This window comes from Heterodontus francisci, chromosome 31, assembly GCF_036365525.1.
Source record: "Heterodontus francisci isolate sHetFra1 chromosome 31, sHetFra1.hap1, whole genome shotgun sequence".
NCBI classification, from domain to species: Eukaryota; Metazoa; Chordata; class Chondrichthyes; order Heterodontiformes; family Heterodontidae; genus Heterodontus; species Heterodontus francisci.
The window spans coordinates 50,387,030-50,405,668 of record NC_090401.1 but is presented as its reverse complement, the minus strand read 5'-3'; the positions used below and the strand labels follow the sequence as shown (position 1 = coordinate 50,405,668).

Sequence of the window (18,639 nt, the reverse complement as noted above, 5' to 3'; positions counted from 1 at the left end):
TTTGCTGACATGACCACTAGGTGGCACAGTACTGGCACATGCACAAATGCAGCCTCATCTACTGAAATGTCACTGTCTGCGACGTCTGAGGCAGCTGCCAGTAATAAAGATGGCGCTGCTCTATTTGTCACAAAAATCAAACGCAGCCTTAAACCCAAATCCCCACATTGGCTGTAATCGCTGCCTCCATCTCACCCCCAACAGTACCCTACTCCCTCCTGCCATCATGCTTCTCTTCGCCGCTCCCTACCACGCCGCCTGTCTGCTCACCGCTCATTCCCCGCCTCGCTGCTGCCTTCCTCTGGCCGTTCGTTCCCATGCCCCTCTCCGCCCCCCCACCCCCCACACCGACCCACTGGCCGCTCACTTCTCGCCTTGCCACTCTGGCGGCTCGTTCCCTGCCCCCTGCGGCTTCTTCAGGCAGCAGGGCGGGCAGCGATCAGCCAACAGGGAAGCGGCGAAGCGGCATGGAGTGATGAGCAGTCGGAGGTGGGAAATTGAAATCGGTGATTGAAGCAAGATGGCAGGAGGGAGCGGGGTACTGTTTGGGGGATTGGAGGCGGCGATTATGGCTATTGAGGGGTGAGGACGTCATTCCGTGGTGACGTCAACACGCACATGTGCGCATTCATACTGTCAAACTGGTAAATGTACACACGTGCTGATGACGTCATGATCACTCTGCGTTGTCAGGAGTCACTGTGTAAATATAAATATGTCCCAAGGTGCATTACAGAAAGCCTCTGGGAATAGACGCCTATCCCTTCCATCTTTTGTCGATTATCTGAAATTTACATCCACTAATTATCTGCCCAGAGTCCAGTGGAAATAGTTCTTCTATTAGAAGATTCTCTTGCTGAATCTTTTCTGCGCCCTCTCCAGGGCCTTGACATCTTTTTCTATAGTAAGGAGGCTATAAAACTGGACACAGTATTCAAACTGTAGCTTAAGCAATGATATGCCCAGGGTTAGCGTTACTTCTTTGTACACTCTTCATCTCCATTTATAAAACCAAGGATCCCATGCAACCGTGAAAATTAAAAGCGGAAGAGAAGAAAAAAAAGAACGAGGGAGTAGAGAAGAGAAACTAATGGTGGACTGGGTAAGAAAGAAAGGGGAAAATATAGCTTGCGATGCAAGAAAAATCCATTTCACATTCGTATTCAAGAACTAATTTCATGTTATTGTTCGTTTGAAATGGTATTTATTATTCCAGTTTGAGTTCAAATATGGTAATTTATGCATAAACATATGCATATGGTCTGTCACTGTTTCTCATTCTTCAAAAGATTACATAGTTCTTTATTTCTTGCCTGATCTGGCTTTTTTAAAAATTGTGTCTAGGACTCAAAGATTTCACAATATTTTATTAGAAATATCTGGCAAAATTATATTTTTTACAACCAGTATATGAAAGTAAAGATGTGCATATCTTACAAGTTGAAAGGGCCTTTCAAAGCTCAAAAGGATTAAAATATGTGAACTGAATTTTAATTAATCAGAATGCGACAACAGGTGGGGGATTTAATAGGCATTCAATGGATAGAATATTTATTGATAAATGGTACTTGTAATAAGTGGTCGGGTGGGGTATATATTGGTAATGGTGAACTGCGAGTCCGACTCTCACATTTAATTGAGCTTGCTATGTCGCACTCTACTGCAGAGCATGACAACGGATTTCAGTTTTGTGTGAAGGCGAGAGAAGCTGGGATTGCTCTCCTTGGAGCAGAGAAGGTTAAGGGGGGATTTAATTGAAGTGTTCAAAATCATCAGGGGTTATGATAGAGTAGATAGAGAGAAACCGTTTCCAATGGCAGGAGGGTTGGTAACCAGAGGAGACAGATTTAAGATAATTGGCAAAAAGAAAACGGGGGGAGATGAGGAGAAATTTCTTTACTCAGTGAGTTTTCATCGGGAATGCGCTGCCTGAAAGGGTGGTGGAAGCAGATTCAATAGTAACTTTTGAAAGGGAATTGGATATATATTTAAAAAGGGAAAAATGCATATCTACGGGGAAAGAGTTGGTTTGTGGAACTTATGGGATTGTACTTTCAAAGAGCTTGCACAGGCACGATGGGCCGAATGGCTTCCTATAGTTCTGTAAGACTCTATGATACAATGAACTTTGGAAGAGAAAGGGTCAGACATCACAAAAACAGAGATAGGAGTAGGAAGAATAGGGCCTGAGCCCCAGGGGCAGGCAGCAGGGAGCCTCCAGAAGTCCTGCCTCAAGAACAGTTGCTTCTATGTGGGCCAGTGCAAAGGTGCAACTGGCTACAATGGCAAAGCCGACTTTCTAGATGTAGGCCGGTGGCTGGGAGGACTGGTTAACTTTTTATATTCCAAAGATTTGAGCATATAATCTTGGCCAAGGGGTGGGCTGCATGGCCGTTTTTCTGTTGAGACATTAAACTGAGGCCCCGTCTGCCCTCTCAGGCAGCCATAAAAGATCTCCCAGCACTATTTGAACAGGAACAGGGGAGCTCTCCCATTATCCTGGCCAATATTTATCCCCCAACCAACTTCACTGGCCATTATCTCACAGTTGATTGTGGGATCTTGCTGTGTGCAAATTGGCTGCCGCATTTCCTACATTATAATAGTGACTACGCTTCAAAAGTACTTAACTGATAGCAAAGACCTTTCTGATGTTCAAAGATTGAAAAAGATGCAATAAAATGTGTTTGTCCTTTTTTCTATGCCAACTCTCCCTCTTTCCCCTGACTGACATGGATATGATTGCATGATGACCTTCAATCCTCCCTAGTTCGCCCTTGGTCTGACCCTCAGCACTGAGTGTTGGTGGTCTGTATGGTAAATGTAGCCAAGCCCTGTGGCCTCACCGCATACCCTTACACGTGCATTTTCCAAAAGAGCTCAGGAACTCCCGGTGATATTTTTCTCCCTTTCCTGACCCCAGAAGGTACTGAGGCCAGGAGTGGCACTCCCCACCCTGTCCACCCCGACTCTGGCAACTGTTTTCCCAGCTGCGATCAGTCTTCTTAACACAGACTGATCTCAGGCTATTAGTGCACCATCCCTGGTCAACTTCACCGATGACCCACGCTCAGTCATGAGATAGTTGAATGACAGAATAGCCTGAGGGGCTGAAGGGCCTACTCTTAATCCTATGTTCCTATTCTGGAACTCAGGCCTTAAATAGGCTTTTTTAAGATCTGCAGCCCTGCTCCACTTCTGCCCCTCACCCTTTAGGCATCCAACCACCACCCTCCACCACCACCCCCCACCCACAGACCCCCAACCCCGGCCCACAGACCCACCACCCCGGTTTCAACCGATCGTCTTGGAAATAGAAAAAATATATATTGTTCTGATGATGTGCAATTGGTTTCAAATTGTCCCCTTTTTTTTAAAAACATGTATTCCTGTTTTGCCAGCAGTGATCTTCTGGGACTTAATTTAGTAAACTGACGGGCGAGGAAGCAAATGAAGCGGCACTCGAAACTGGTGAAATGGAGTCAGGCCCTCAGCACACTCGAGTTCAGCCAACTTGCAGTCAAGGCCCTCTTCAGGCTTGTGTGCACCTCTGGGGCTTAGCTTCAAACAAGACCTCTCTATTAAATTGTACCAAAGACAAAAGATGCTCAGGCAGCTAAACTGATTTCTTTCTGAAGCAGAGCAATTTACTAGGATAACTTGCCTGGATAAGGGAGAAAGGGGGGGGCAGGGTTTAGGGCGGAAAGGACGAGAGATACGTGAGACCTGTTGGAAGGATGAGCCCAAGTATGAGGTCATAATTGAAAAATAAAACAAAGCCTTAAATGATGCATTGCAATCATTCATTCAGAAAACACTGGACTCTATTACGTTTGATACCCCAAGTAGCTGCTCTCCCGATTCTCTTCTGAAAGGTCTAATTCATGCTGGAGTCCAGTACGACAGGCCCTCAGCCTGGAGGTCAGTCAGGCGGTCACTTTCCATGCCCTTATCAGAAGGGAGTTGGATGAATACTTGAAAAGGAAATTTTTGCAGGGCTTTTGGGAAACAGCAGGGTAATGTTTTTAAGAGGAAACTAGACACGCTGGAAAAAGGAAGAGTAGGATATGCTGATGGGCTTAGGTGAAGTAGGGTTGGAGGAGGCTTGAGTGGAGCATAAATGAGCATAGACTCATTGGGCCCTTTGGCCTGTTTCTGTGTTGTAGACTCGATGCAACTCAATGTAATAAATTCAATTGTTTACGGAAGATTATATAACACGCACAATCTTTTTTGAATGCTCCTTTGATTTTTCTTGCAGGTTTCCCCCGACGGCCTCCAGGATTTTCTTTTTACTCCCAGAGACTCCAGAACAATCCTGGAGGGTTGGCAACCCCTACCCAATATGTGCCTCGGCGAGGGCCAACCCTCCCCTTGCTCAGTGCCTCCCTTGCCATGGTGAAACACATTCTGCCACCCTCATCCTTACCACCCCACAGTCTGAGGGTTGAACCTGGGATCTACCCAGTCTGTACGGGATTGAAGGATGGTTTTCTCATCAGGTTGGAAGGGTGGGTCGTGGGTGATGGGAACGTGACATTTGAAGGCCCAGCTCTTTGCAATGCCGATCTAAACAGTCACGGGAGACATGAGCAGAATACCTACAAACACTCCTCTACGCCTGTACTTGTCTTTGCAATATTCAAAGTTCCACCGGCTTTGAGCATTCTCTTTTCCCCTGTGAATGCCAATTAGCAGTAGCTCCCACACTGGAGAAAGTAATAAAATTAAAGATGCTCTCACAGACAGGCATTAAAAATAAAAAATGGTTTATTATTCTTGGACAACACTCCCCGGAGTATCGGAGCAAGGCTTAAATGTTGAAATGAAGTGTTGGAGAGGTAAGCAGCACAGCAGATTTTACTGAATCCGTGGGGACCATTGCAGATTTCCTTTATCAGTATGTAAGGCACTTACGTGTACAGAGGCTGCAACTGTAAATGAGAGGTCTTTTGAGGCGCCTGATAGCCATAGGAATCAAATCCTCCTATGAAATCAACTGGAAACACAGGAGAAACAATTAATATTTTGCAGTGTGTGAACAATTAAAAGCTTGCAGACTGTTGTAATGAGAGGCATTCTGCTTTGTACTTCAGTTACATCTCGTAAATTTCCACCTTTGTACTAGTGCCACAGCACCCTCCAAACATCCCCCACCAGCCCTCCTCCCCCACCTCAACAAGCCCCTTCTTTGATCAACACCTGAAAATTAGATTATCTCGTCATTATCTCATTGCTGTTTGTGGGAGCTTTCTGTGCACAAATTGGCTGTCGCTTTTGACACATTACAACAGCACTTTTCAAGAAGTATTTTGTTGGTTGTAAAGTGCTTTGGGATGTCCTTAGTCCATGAATGGCGCTATATAAATGCAAGTACTTTCTTTCTTTCACGACACACCTTTCCCAAAGAGACATTCTAATTCTTTCTCAGGATGTGGGTGTTGCGGCCAATGCTGGTTGCCCCGAGAAGGTGGTGGTGGGCCTTCTTCTTGAACCCCAACATTGTAGCACTTTGATACAACTGGGTGGCTTGCCAGGCCATTTCAGAGGGCAGTTAAGAGTCAACTGTGTAGGCATGGGTTTGGAGTCACATATAGGCCAGATTGGGCAAGGTTGGCATGTTTCCTTGCCTAAAGGACAATGTAAATCTTCATGGTCACTTTTACTGATATCAGCTTTTCACTTCCAGATTTCTTAAACTGAATTCAAATTCTCTAACTGCCACAGTGGGATTTGAACTCACGGTCTTTGGGTAATTAGCTCAGTCACCAGGATGTTGCCTGCGCTGCAGCATTTCAGCTATGAAGAGAGACTGGATAGGCTAGGGTTGTTTTCCTTAGAGCAGAGAAGGCTGAGGGGGGACCTGATTGAGGCATACAAAATTATGAGGCGCATAGATAGGGTAGATAGGAAGAAACATTTTCCCTTAGCAGAGGGGTCAATAACCAGGGGGCATAGATTTATGGTAAGGGGCAAGAGGTTTAGAGGGGATTTGAGGAAGAATGTTTTCACCCAGAGGGTGGTTGGAATCTGGAACACACTGCCCGAAGGGGTGGCGGAGGCAGGAACCCTCATAACATTTAAGAAGTATTTAGATGAGCACTTGAAACACCATAGCATACAAGGCTACGGGCCAAGTGCTGGACAATGGGATTAGAATAGATATACTTGATGGCCGGCACGGACACGGTGGGCTGAAGGGCCTATTTCTGTGCTGTATAACTCTATGACTCTATAACATAGCCACTACACTTTTCCATTGGCCTCCAATGACACCACAAACAGATTAATCACACAATCAATTAGTTTTGTGGTTTCTTGCTGTGCACAAGTTGGCTACTGTCATTGCTGACATAACAACAGCAACTGCACTTCTAGAGTAACTCGCCATTTGCAAAAGGGTTTTGGGATGCTTTGAAGACTTCACAATGTACTATATAAATGCAAGCTCTTTCTTTCTGCAAAAGGAGCTTAATGAAACAGGAAATGAAAGGGTGAGGCCTGGGGTGAAGTTTTTTCTGATTCTCCCAACATGCACACAGGTGAGGGGCCTCTCTTTTCGTGGTGCCTCTCTTGAACAGCCCAGGAGTTATCGAATGATTGGCAATGAGAACTTCAGATTCAGGGTGGATATCTGGTGCTGCTGCAGCTGTTTAAAGAGCTGCAGCATTGTTTCATGAGAAAGATCCTTTTGGCAGCCAGAATATTTTGGAATTTAGTGATATTTTCCCCATCAATATTCTAGCGCAGCGATGAGGTCGAATAGTCAGGTTTCAGGAGGCAGCAGTTGAGGCCATGAAGCCTGCTGTGAAGAAAGGAGCGTTGCCCTGGTTGGCGCACAATGGCATTCTCCCCAAAGGAAAGAGCAGTGAAATAGATCTTCACTGAGTCTTGATTTCAATACCATTTTTAACATATCCAAAAAGGCATTCAACCCGCTTTATCTCTGCCTATATTGCATACCAGATGTTTCATTTTTGTTTCGCGTTCATCTTTAGGAATAACATCAAGGACCTTAGAGAGGAGACAGAAGAGATTTACCAGATTGGCATCAAAGATGAGGGTCTTTATTTATGTGGCGAGGCTGAGGTTGTTTCTCCTTGGAGCAGAGAAGGTTAAGGGGAGATTTGATAGAGATGTTCAAAATGATTATGTGTTTTGATAGAGAAAATGTGGAGAAATTGCTTCCTCTAGCAAGAGGGGCAGTAGCCAGTGGACACAGTTAAGATGATTGGCAAAAAATTCAGGGGGGTAATGGGGAGAAATATTTTTTTGCACTGAGTTATGATCTGGAATGCACTGCCTGAAAGGGTGGTGAAAGCAGATTGAATACTAGCTTTCAAAAGGAAATTGGCTACAAATTTGACAGAATCACAGAATAATCACTGCACAGAAGGAGGCCATTCGACACAACATATCTGCATTGGCTCTCCGAAAGAGCAGTTTACCTAGTGCCATCCCCCCAGTGTTCTCCCCATAGACCTATACATTCTCCCATTTCAGGTAACAATCCAATTCCCTCCTGAATGCCTTGATTGAACCTGCCTCCACCACACTCTCAGGCAGTACATTCCAGATCCTAACCATTAGTTGCATGAAAAAATATTTCCTCCTGCTATTGCTTCTTTAGACAATTACCATAAATCTGTGCCCTATCTACCCCTCATGCCTCTATAATCTGTTAGCTTTAAAAGTTTTTTCTGCTCTTGATTAGATTTCCAAACTCTGGGTAAGCGACACGATTTCACTCTTAGCTGAGTGAAGAGGCACGCACTATGTGGTATTTTACTCACAGTTCCTCCACATTTAGTTACTGTACATGGCTGAGTGTCTCACACCAGCTTAATCAGTCCAAGTTGCCTGGAAATAAGATTGGGCATAAATGTTGTCGGGATCTTGTCACATTCAGGGTAGCTGGCAGTGCATCGTTCAGACGCTTTGTAATTCCTACCAATTTAGTTCAGGAGCTGTCCAGTGAGTGGAAAATGCCTGAGGTATTGGCTTTCAGTGGGAGTCAGGTATTTTATCAGGGCCTTGTAAATTGTCACTGCCTGTTCTCCATGGGCTGAGCATTGTTATCTTCTTGTGGGTCTGCATCTCCTGTTGCCTTGGTTGCTTATGTTTCCAAGAGGTCAGTTTTGTAACAACAACCTGGATTTATACAGAGCCTTTAGCACAGTGAAATATCCGAAGGTGTTTCATAAGAGTGTTAGAAAACAAATTTGACACTGTGCCACAAAAGGAGATATTAGGACAGGCGACCTGAAGCTTGGTCAAAGAGGTAGCATTCAATGAACATCTCAAAAGGAGGAGAGAGGGGCAGAGAGGGAATTCCAGAGTTTAGGGTCCAGGCAGCTGAAGGCTGCCACCAATGGTGCAGTGATAAAAATCGCGGATGTATAAGAGGCCAGAATTAGAGGAACACTCAGATTTTGGAGGGAACACTCAGATTTTGGAGGGAACACTCAGATTTTGGAGGGTTGCAGGGATGGAGGAGATTATAGAGATAGGGAGGGATGAGGACATAGAGACATTTGAACACAAGGATCAGAATTTTATACTTGAGGTCACAGAGTCATAGAATCATAGAGAGGTACAATACAGAAGGAGGCCATTCAGCCCAATATGTTTTGCCAGCACTTTGAAAGAGCTATCCAATTAATTCCACTCTTTTCCTTGTAAATTTTAAAATTTAAATTGGTGCTGTCAGCATGCCTTGGGTTTTAGCAAGGGGCATCTTTGTGCGCAATCCACCAGTGCTCCAGAAAAGGCTTCACTTACATCGTGACCTGGATCTCTGAGCACTGGCAATGAGTGAAGAACTGCAAGTAGGCACACGTGCTCGATTTGCAATCACAAGTTTACCTCAATTTCAAATCACTTTGCTCTTGGGTGCCCTGATGGTAGAGTGCATGACAGAGCCACTCAGATCTGTAGACACAGGTTCGATTTACGAACTATGCTGATCTCTCAGAATGACAGTGAGGGACACTACAATTGGCCTCAGTGCTCAGGGAAGGGGAAATATATTAATTCAGCTTCCTACTGCAAAAGTGACAGAGGACAGGATTGGCTCGGACTGTGAAATCTCCCATAACTTAGTGCAGCTCCCCGCTGAAGAGTTACACTTGGGAACCCCTTGAGTTTAGAAAATTGAAGGGATGACCTAAACGAGGCAATAAATAGATGCAATAGGGCAGATACAGAGAAACTGGGACGGGGATACTAGACCATTCATAAGTGAGATCAGGAAGGACTTTTTCATGTCAAGACTAGGAGAAACCTGCAACCAGCTCCATCAAAAGGCTGTGCGATGCTGAGGATGAGTTGAATTTTTCAGGACAGAGATTGATAGATTTTTGCTGGATTAGGGTATTGAGGAATACTGAGCAAAGACAGGTCACTGGAATTGATGTACAGGTGAGCCATGATCTTACTGAACTGGTGGAGCAAGTTCAAGGGGCTGAATGGCCTACTGTTATGAAAGTGCTTCTGTTTTTGTTAAAAAAATATTTTTTAAGGAATTCACAGTCAAACTGAAGAAATGTTGCACCAGTTTTCTTTTCAAGCGGGTCATCAAGAGGATACTAAATGAACTAGTTTGGCAACAACGTTACTGGTTGTCACATGACTCAAGCTAAAAATAGAACCAAAACCCTGGTAATTGGAGAAGATGTGGGCAGAGAAGTGACAGTCACATGCCCCTTGACAGGACGGAACCCCAGCTCAGCCCAGCCTGTTCCATTTCTTTAAAAAGCTTGCTGCTGAAGAAGCGTCATGGAAGAAGAGACCAGATTCTTGCTGAATGCTTGATGAAAAGCCTGCAGAAGGAGCAGAGAATTCCCAAGGAAGCAGAGACGACCACGACCCAGCTCAGCTTTCCAGCACCTCTCTAAAAGATCCTGAGAAGTCCACTGTATCAACTCATCTCGTCTCCTGTCTTTGAAGAAAAGCCTGCTAAATTCATTCTCAACGCCGCCTGAAAAGAACTCTTCTAAATAATCCCAGTGACCTGTCTGTGTGTATTTGGAGTCTAGACTATGCCAATTTTGGAACACAACATATCTCATCTGCTGTTTTCTTCAAAATGAGCAAGTATTCAGCCCAAGTGTTTTTTTGTCTGTAACAGAGCTCTGAACAAAAAAAATCCCTTTTATTTTCTGGTTAACTGGTGGATGTGTGTGTGTGTGTGTGTGTGTGTGAGAGAGAGAGGGGCTCAGGTAAAAAGGGAACTTTAAAATTTCAATCTGTGTGTTTATGCTTTACTTCATTACTGGTTAAGGCTTGTTTTATAATAAATTGATAATTTTGTTCTTCATTAAAGAAAGCTGGTTAGTGAGTTTTATTCTGGGAAAAATAGAGTATATGATTGACTGTATTGGTAAGTGAGAACATTTAAATATAAGTTGTGACCCATGGAGAAGTGGAACTAGAATAAACGGTGCACTCCTCCCACCTTGGTCATAACACTACTCCTGCTCCTATGTTCCAATGGAAAAAAAACGAAAGAATTTACATTTATATCGCGCCGGTTACACCCTCAGGATGTCCCAAAGTGTTTTTCAGCCAATTAAGTACTTTTGAAGTGTAGTCACTGTTGCAATGTAGGAATATCATGCTACCTATACATAGTGTTTCCATTTTTAGGTGCCATTGTTTTAGCGCACCAGGCACTGCCTTCATCCATTAGGGATTTGTAGGACATTTCTGGAATGGAACTGAAACCCAAGCCTACAAGTCAAAGGGCTTCCTGAGATTTGTGAGAGAGATAGAGAAAGAGAGAGATAGAGAGATACAATTCATTTTACAAGAGTGCCTTTTGTGTCCCAGATGCCCTGATGCACTTTACAGACAATTCATTACTTTGCAAAGCCTAATCACTGTTTTTATGTGCACAAGCATGGCAGCCAATCGGTGTACAACAAGATCCCACAAACAGCAATGAGAGAAAAGACCTATTTGATCGGTTTTAGTCATGTAGGTTGAGGGATAGATGTTAGCCAGGACATGGAGAGAATTCCCTGCTCTTCCTGGAATAGGGAAATGGAATCTTTCACGTTCGCCCGAACAGACGAAATATGCTAATTATTCAAGACAAATATTCATAACTCAGTGAAGCAGATGCATTGAAAGTAGTTCAGTGTTTCTGTTTGAAGAATGTTCAAAACCTCAGCGCTCACAAAAGGCAGCTGCTGCATCTCATAGCTTAGTATTCCGACATACGCAAGTAATTCCAAATAGGCACCTAATCTGCCATGGATCTGGCATGTACTTGGACCATCTGCACCCCTTAAAGATATTCATTAACATCTAACTGTGTGTTGGTGGGATTCATTTTTAATGTTGGGATGGAACAGGTTCTGCCTCCTAACTTTATTTTAGTGAAATAATTATATTTTCGGAGGGAAAGAGAGCTAGAAATATATTGTGAAACAATCCAGCTTTGATTCGCAATCTCTGCTGGGTTCGATTTTCGATTCTCAGTCTCTGCTGGGTTTGTTTTTCGATTCCCAGTCTCTGCTGGGTTCATTTTTGAATTCCCCGTCTCTGCTGGGCTCATTTTTCAATTCGCAGTCTCTGCTGATTTATTTGGGACACAAGTGGGCATCACAGCATCCCTGAATTGAAAGTGGAAATATCAGCCTGTGCTCCTGCTCCTGACTGCAGCCTGAGGAACTCTGCTGGAAGGTGTGCATGTGCGGGTGAGCGTGTATGTGTGAGTATAAGTTCGTGTGCAAGTATGAGTGTGTGCATAAGTGCACATGAACGTGTGTGTGAGTCTGAGTAAGCACGTGTGTGTGTGGGTATGAGTCCACATGTAAGCACTGGTGTGTGGATGAAATCAGCTGTGCTATGTACCTCATGGTCAAGTCCTCTGCTGACACTCACTGCCTGGGCTCACAGTTAATCAATAGCCATTTTGCAAAGGTGCTGAAAGTCTTCTGGCGGCTGTGAAGTCAGTGACTTCACGAGTGACTGTAGCCTCTTTCTGTGTGGCTGGGCTGAGTTCCTATGTCATTACCTTGCGATCTCACCCCTTCAGAAGGGAAGAAAACACAGAAACAGAGAAAACGAAAAGAAATTCTATTACGGGCCCATGTTTTTCATGAGAAAACTCAAAAGATCAAGAGCCTTATCCTGGTGTAACCTTCAATAGAGATGTGAGGATTCTAGGTTTTTCACTGGATGGTGTCCCTATTGATGCAGGCCATATTGATTCAGTATTAAAGTCAGATACACAACAGGCACAGAGGAGGGAGCAGACATGACTCAGAGATCTCCCTGAGCTGTGCTGATCAATGTCTGTTCAATAAACGGTTTATCCCATAATCTCTCTTGACAATGGCTGGAGGTAGCTCCGCATCATTCAGCTTCATTACCAAAATGAGGCAATCCAAGGAAATGTTTGTGTTGCCATCACCTTTGCAACTGCTAATCGAGGGTATGGTCGCGACGTGGTTATGTTACTCGATTAATAATCCAATTAGTTCAAATACCAGCATGGCAATTTGAGAATTTGAATTCAGATTTTAAAAATCTGGAAATAAAAAGCTGGTATCAATAAGAGTGGCCAAACTGTAGAAAAAAACCCAACTGGTTCACTAATGTCCTTTAGGGGAGGCCAGGTCTGGCCTGTTGGGGAAGGGTGGGCCTGGGCCTGTTAGCGGAGGCTGGGTCTGGCCTGTTAGGGGTTGGTCTGGCCTATTTCTGAATCCAGTCCCACAACAACATGGTTGAATCTTTGCTGCCTTCTCAGGTGTATCATGCTGCTGCAAATATTGCCCAAGCAGGCGGTCCACTACCTTCACAGAGCAACTAGGGCAATAAATGGCAGCCTTGCCAGCAAGGCCCACATCCTGAGATTGAATAAAAGTATTGCTCTTCATTGCTAGAAATGCTGCCCTGATGATGTCCCTATGTATTTTGAATCGACCAATTCCTTAGTTCTGTCACGGACCTTTGACCGGGACCGGAGAGAAGGTGATGGGACAAGTGGCTTCAGAATATGACAATTCTGACCAGTTTTCCTGGCCAACATAATAATAATGGCTGCACTTCAAAAATCAATTCATTGTACATGAAGCACTTTGGGACATTTCTGAGAGATGTGATAAAGGAGCATTTCAACATCATTTCTTCCTCTCATTATCTGCACACTTTAATGACATTTATAATTTCCATAAACAAGAATTAATATATGGTCAGGATGAACTACAACAGGACCATTTCAAACTGATCCAAGTCTAGGATCTGTATGTTTGTCATCATTTTCAGGCACAAACAGACTGTTACGCCCAGTAAAGACATATCATATTCCTAACTTTTAACATATGAACTTTATTCAACGTGAACTCTTTGAAATTGACTTTTCCTTTTAAAAAGTGGACAATGTGCTGCAAAGATGGCCACCAAAGGACAGATGACCTGGCCTGTGCATTCAAAAACTGCCTCACTGTCTTGAAAGGACAAAAAGATACATTCCAGACTAAGAGATGTTAACTAAACCCATCCTAAAATCATCGAGACATTCCTGAATTGAATGGGTTTCTTCTGAGACAAAGAAGGTTTGAAGTAGCCGCATAAGAACAGAATGGTACCCATCCAGACATCAATAGCCAGCCATGGATTCCACATCCTGGTCCATTGTGCAGTCACCCCAGGGGAGAAGGCCAGGTGTCAACGAACAGAAACTGTAATGTGATGGATTTTGACCTTAAAAGATAGCCCTCTGGAGAGAGGGGAGAGATCACAACAATATCACAGAAAGCAGTCCAGCGAGAGGCTGTGGAAAGAGATCCAGCCAAAACTAGAAAGAAGCCCTGCTGCTAATTCTACACTTCAACTTGCTGCAGTAACCAACACCTCCAGTCTGAAGTTTTAACCACCAGAAATCTACAACCTATAAACAAGTTCAAGACTACATACATCCAGGGCTGCACCTTTAAAAGAATCTGTCCTTCTTAGAAGATTCAACAGGTTTACTGTAAACCACGAATACCTACCTCACTTTAAGCCTCTTACCCTTTTCCTCTCTATCTATCTGTTCTTGAGTATGCGCGTGTGAGTGAATGTGTGTGTGGGTAAGGTTGTGACCATTTCGGGAATTGTGTAAAAATAAATCGTTATTTTTTTAACCTATGAGGAAACCTATCATTTGTCTATTTATTTGACCCTAAAAAACCACTCAGGAACTAACTCACCATTTCTAACAAAACGTGATTGCAGTCAGTTGGGAGGTAAACAGTGGGAACCACCCAAACCCCTTACCACCTATCGGTAACAGCGCATACACACAAATATAAATATATATACATAGACACACACATACACAAACTCAAAAAGCATATAAACATACACACACATGCACGCATGTATACAAACACACAAGTACTTGAATCGAACATTCAGCAGTGGCCAAGTTACTTGTAAGACTTGTACAGTTGCTGGCACAGATTCGGGGTGTGTTGACAATACAAGTGAAGAGTTCAACAGCCAATTAATGATAGAAAAAACAAGTTCACGTCTTGAGAGAGTAAAGAACATGATGAGTGAGAAAGAGGCCCAGATTATCCCCTTCCCTAACAGGCCCAGATTGGCCCCGCTCGAACAGGACCAAAATTACAGGACAATTATTTATGTTCTATTTTACAAAGGTATGGATAAACACTGTAAATAACAAATGTGGGTTATGGAATGTTCTGGTAATCATCTGGAAACAATCTGTCAAGAGTCTTGCAACAAGACTGTTGCGATCTTTTGACACCCTCACTCCCCACACCCGCCACAAACAACCCCCCACCCCACCCCCCCCGCCCCACTTCACAGTTTTATCCACCTTTATCCTGATTTACCCTAGGTATAGGTTACAAGAGCTTCACTTGGTGGCCATGCTTCAGAAATGTCAGAAAGCCTTTCCACTGTGGAGGGAGCATCACAGTTGAGCCCAATATTTTTGCTCATCTGATGTTGGCACGCTTGCTCACACACACTCAGACTTTTCCAGTAGGGGTTATAGATAGTAATGAGGTCAGTTAATGAGGTTAGGGTTCCCAGCCCTAAGGGACTGGGCCATTTTATAACACCATTATTCATGGCCTGGTCTGACATTGCTTATTATTCTGTAAATACTGTAACCACAGGACTATAAAGCACACCATATAAATTTAATGATGTTTGACAGAATATTTATCCCTCAAACAACATCACAGAAACAGATTATCTGGTTATCACATTGCTGCTTGTGGGAGCTTGCTGTGCACAAATTGGCTGCTGCATCTCCTCCATTACAACAGTGACTACACTTCAAAAGCACTTCATTGGCTGTAAAGCATTTTGGGATGTCCTGTGAAAGGTAGTACGAGGCTTTTTTTTTTGAAGGTACCATATAATTAATGATAAAAAAAGATGCAGCATGCATGTATATAGCTGTTCAAAACCCTTCTCAACCTGCAGCCATAATTATGCCTCGACACCAGCAGATTTGTCATAATTGTTTAAAATTATATTTCGATCTAACAAATATTCTATGCTCCGCTAGTTTGCAGTACTTTTTAAAAATTCTTTATCACTTGGTTTCATCTCCTCCTCCGCATGTACAATTCTTCGATCAAAGGACAAGTCTGAAACTCGATGCTGACTTCCTCCCATGCTGCTGTGTAACCAGCTGTCAGAAGTGGCAGAGTCACCCAGTGTGGTAATCAGTGGACGCTAAAGTGCATGGCCCAGTTTTGGCCTCCAATACACAATGGAGAGAGTCAAAGCCACGAGGGAGTGGTGAGAGGAGCCACCAGCCTGATTTAACATGTGCCACCCTCCTAATGCTGGAGTTTTGTCATCCCTATATCCTGCCATGATAGGTTGCAGAGCAAATAAACACAGAAACAAAGATTAATATGGCACAGAAGGAGGCCATTTGGCCCTACGTGTCTATTCAGCTGCCTGGGTCCTATTCCATGGAATTCCCTCCTTAAATCTCTGCCTCACTCTCTCCTTCTTTAAGATGCTCCTTAAAACGTACCTCTTTGACCAAACGTTTGGTCACCTGTTCCAACATCTCCTTCTGTGGCTCAGTGTCACATTTTGTTTGATAATCATTCCCATGATGCACCTTGCAATGGTTTACTATGTTAAAGGCACTATATAAATGCAATGTTTTGTTGAGTAAAAGTGCCAAGAGGTGATCTCATTGCAACTTACAAATATCAAACCCAAAACAGCACACAGGAAGTATACAGAAGAGGCAGGATGGGAAGGCCAGAAAATTTGGACTGAATTTTATCAGCCCTCTAGGGAGGTGGTGAGGGTAGCCATAAAATAGTGAAGGAAGGCAGGGGGTAGACTGCCTGTCGCCTTCCCAATGCCATTCAATTTTGTCAGGATCAGGGGAGGCTGCAGACAGCCTTCTGGCCCAGAGGTCCATCGAACCCTTTAATGGTCACTTAAGAGCCTCTACCTGCCGCCCTTGACATTTTACCAACGGTGGGGATGCCACATGGGGAGGCTACCCAAGTAATACCAGGCGGCCTTCCTATGGGCTGGATGGGGGGGTGGTCCTCCTGCATGGGCAATCTGTGGCCCATGAAGGGCCCCCTGCGGCAAAGGCTCCCTCTCTACCAACAACAACCCTCCACTGCTCTCAACAACCCTACACAACCCATCCCTCATTGTGCCCTTTCGGACTGGCCCCAGCAAATCCGCCCTGCTTACCCAAGGTCCATGGCTCCAGCACTGGTCCTGTGCCTCCTACAGTACCAGCAGTGGCTACCACTCCCGGTGACGCTGTTGGTACTGCTGAGCTGCCAGCCCTATGATCCCCTGTCTTTAAAGGGATGGGGATCCTGACAACGGACAGTTAATTGGCTGCCCGCCGTGGAACTCGGCTAGGGGTTCAAGACGGGGCCAAGGCGGGGTCACCTTCTGGCCTGTCGCCAGGACCCCTGTTGTCAGGTTGAAATCCAGCCCTTTGACTTGTTGGAGATCAGAACTCTTAAGAATCTCAATAATTAATGTCTGCACATTGTGGGACACAGAGGTGAGTGGAAGAAATGGATTAATTTTATTAACTGGTCTATTTGTCCCAAGGACTTGTGGGAGGCAATACACCATCAAAGGTAAATACGGAATGGTAGAATACAATGACTTCTCAAAGTCACTGTAGAGAATTCAGTAAATAGTCTTTAGACGCTGGAATCTGTCACCAGCCTCAGGAACTTGTATTTATAAAGGGCCTATTGTACCAAATGATGCATTCTGAAATAAATCTTCCAATCCTCTGGCACCTCCCCCACATCTAGGGAAGATTGGAAGATTATGGCAAGACTTCTCCTATCTCCATCCCCACTTCCTTTTGCAACCTGGGATGCAGGCCAACTGGACCAGGTAGCTTATCTACCCTTAGCATATTCAGCCTTTCCAGTGCTCCTTACTCTCAATTTTTACCCTATCCATTGCTTCTACTCTCTCCGCTTCGACCAATATTTTGTCAGATTCCTCTTCCTTAGTATACAAAGTACTCATTAAGTATTCTAGCCTTGTCCTGTGCCTCTAAGCATATATTACCCTCTTTGTCCCTTAAACAACCCACTCCACTCTTACTACCCACCTACTATTTACATGCCAGTAGAAGATTTTTGGATTCCCTTTTATGTTGACTGCCATTTTATTCTCATATTCTCTCTTTGCCAGTCTTATCTTCCTCTTCACCTCCCCTCTCAACTTATTGTATATGGCCTGGTTCTCACTTGAAGAATTCACCTGACATGCATCATACACCCTCTTTTTTTTGTTTCATCATAATCTCTATCTCCCTCGTCATCCAAGGAGTCCTGTTTTTGGTTACCCTAGCTTTTGCCCTTGTTGGAATGCACGTAGCCTGTATTTAAAGAAGTTCTTCCTTAAAGATAACCCATTTTTCTGTTACAGTTTTTCCTGTCAGTCTTTGGTTCCATTTAATCCTGGCTAGATCACTTCTCATTACTTTGAAATTAGCTCTCTTCCAATCTAGCCGTCTCACCTTATATCGTTCCTTGTTTTCCTGCTTTATGAGTCTAAACCTTATGATACAACGATCACTCTTACCCAATTGCTCTCCCACAGACACTTGGTCCACTTGGCCCACCTCATTCCCAGCACCAGATCCAGAAATGCCTCCTTCCTAGTTGGGCCAAGAATATACTGATAAAGGAAGTTCTCCTGAACACAATCCAGAAATTCTTCCCCTTCCTTTCCCTTTACTCTAAAATTATCCCAATCGATATTGGGGTAATTAAAGTTCCCCAATATCACCATTTTATAGTTCTTGCACCTGTCTGTGATTTCACTACAGATTTGCTCCTCTATCTCTCTCTCACTATTTGGAGGTCTATAGAATACCCCTAGTAGCGTGATCATACCCTTTTTGCTTCTTAACTCTAACCAAACAGACTCTGTCCTTGCCCCCTCAAGGACATCACCTCTTTCCAACACTGCAATGTCTTCCCTAATCAGTACTGCAATTCCACCTCCCCTTTTTCCTTCTCTATCTATTCTGAATACTTTATATCCTTTTATATTAAGCACCCAGTTCTCACCATTTTCAAGCCATGTTTCTGTTATTGCTGCTGCTATTCCCATATTCCCATACTGCTATGTGTGCTTGTA

The 18,639-nt window shown here is 44.0% G+C and overlaps 1 protein-coding gene across 5 annotated transcripts in view; it reads right to left on the bottom strand.

The window, feature by feature from the left end:
• Positions 1–18,639, bottom strand: part of nkain1 (sodium/potassium transporting ATPase interacting 1) — a 507,954-nt gene that overhangs the window by 12,091 nt on the left and 477,224 nt on the right. For all 5 annotated transcript variants that reach the window (XM_068011547.1, XM_068011548.1, XM_068011550.1 and 2 more), the window contains one exon: positions 4,918–4,999. In XM_068011547.1, the coding sequence (XP_067867648.1) occupies positions 4,918–4,999 (82 nt within the window). The remainder of the gene's footprint in view (positions 1–4,917; positions 5,000–18,639) is intronic.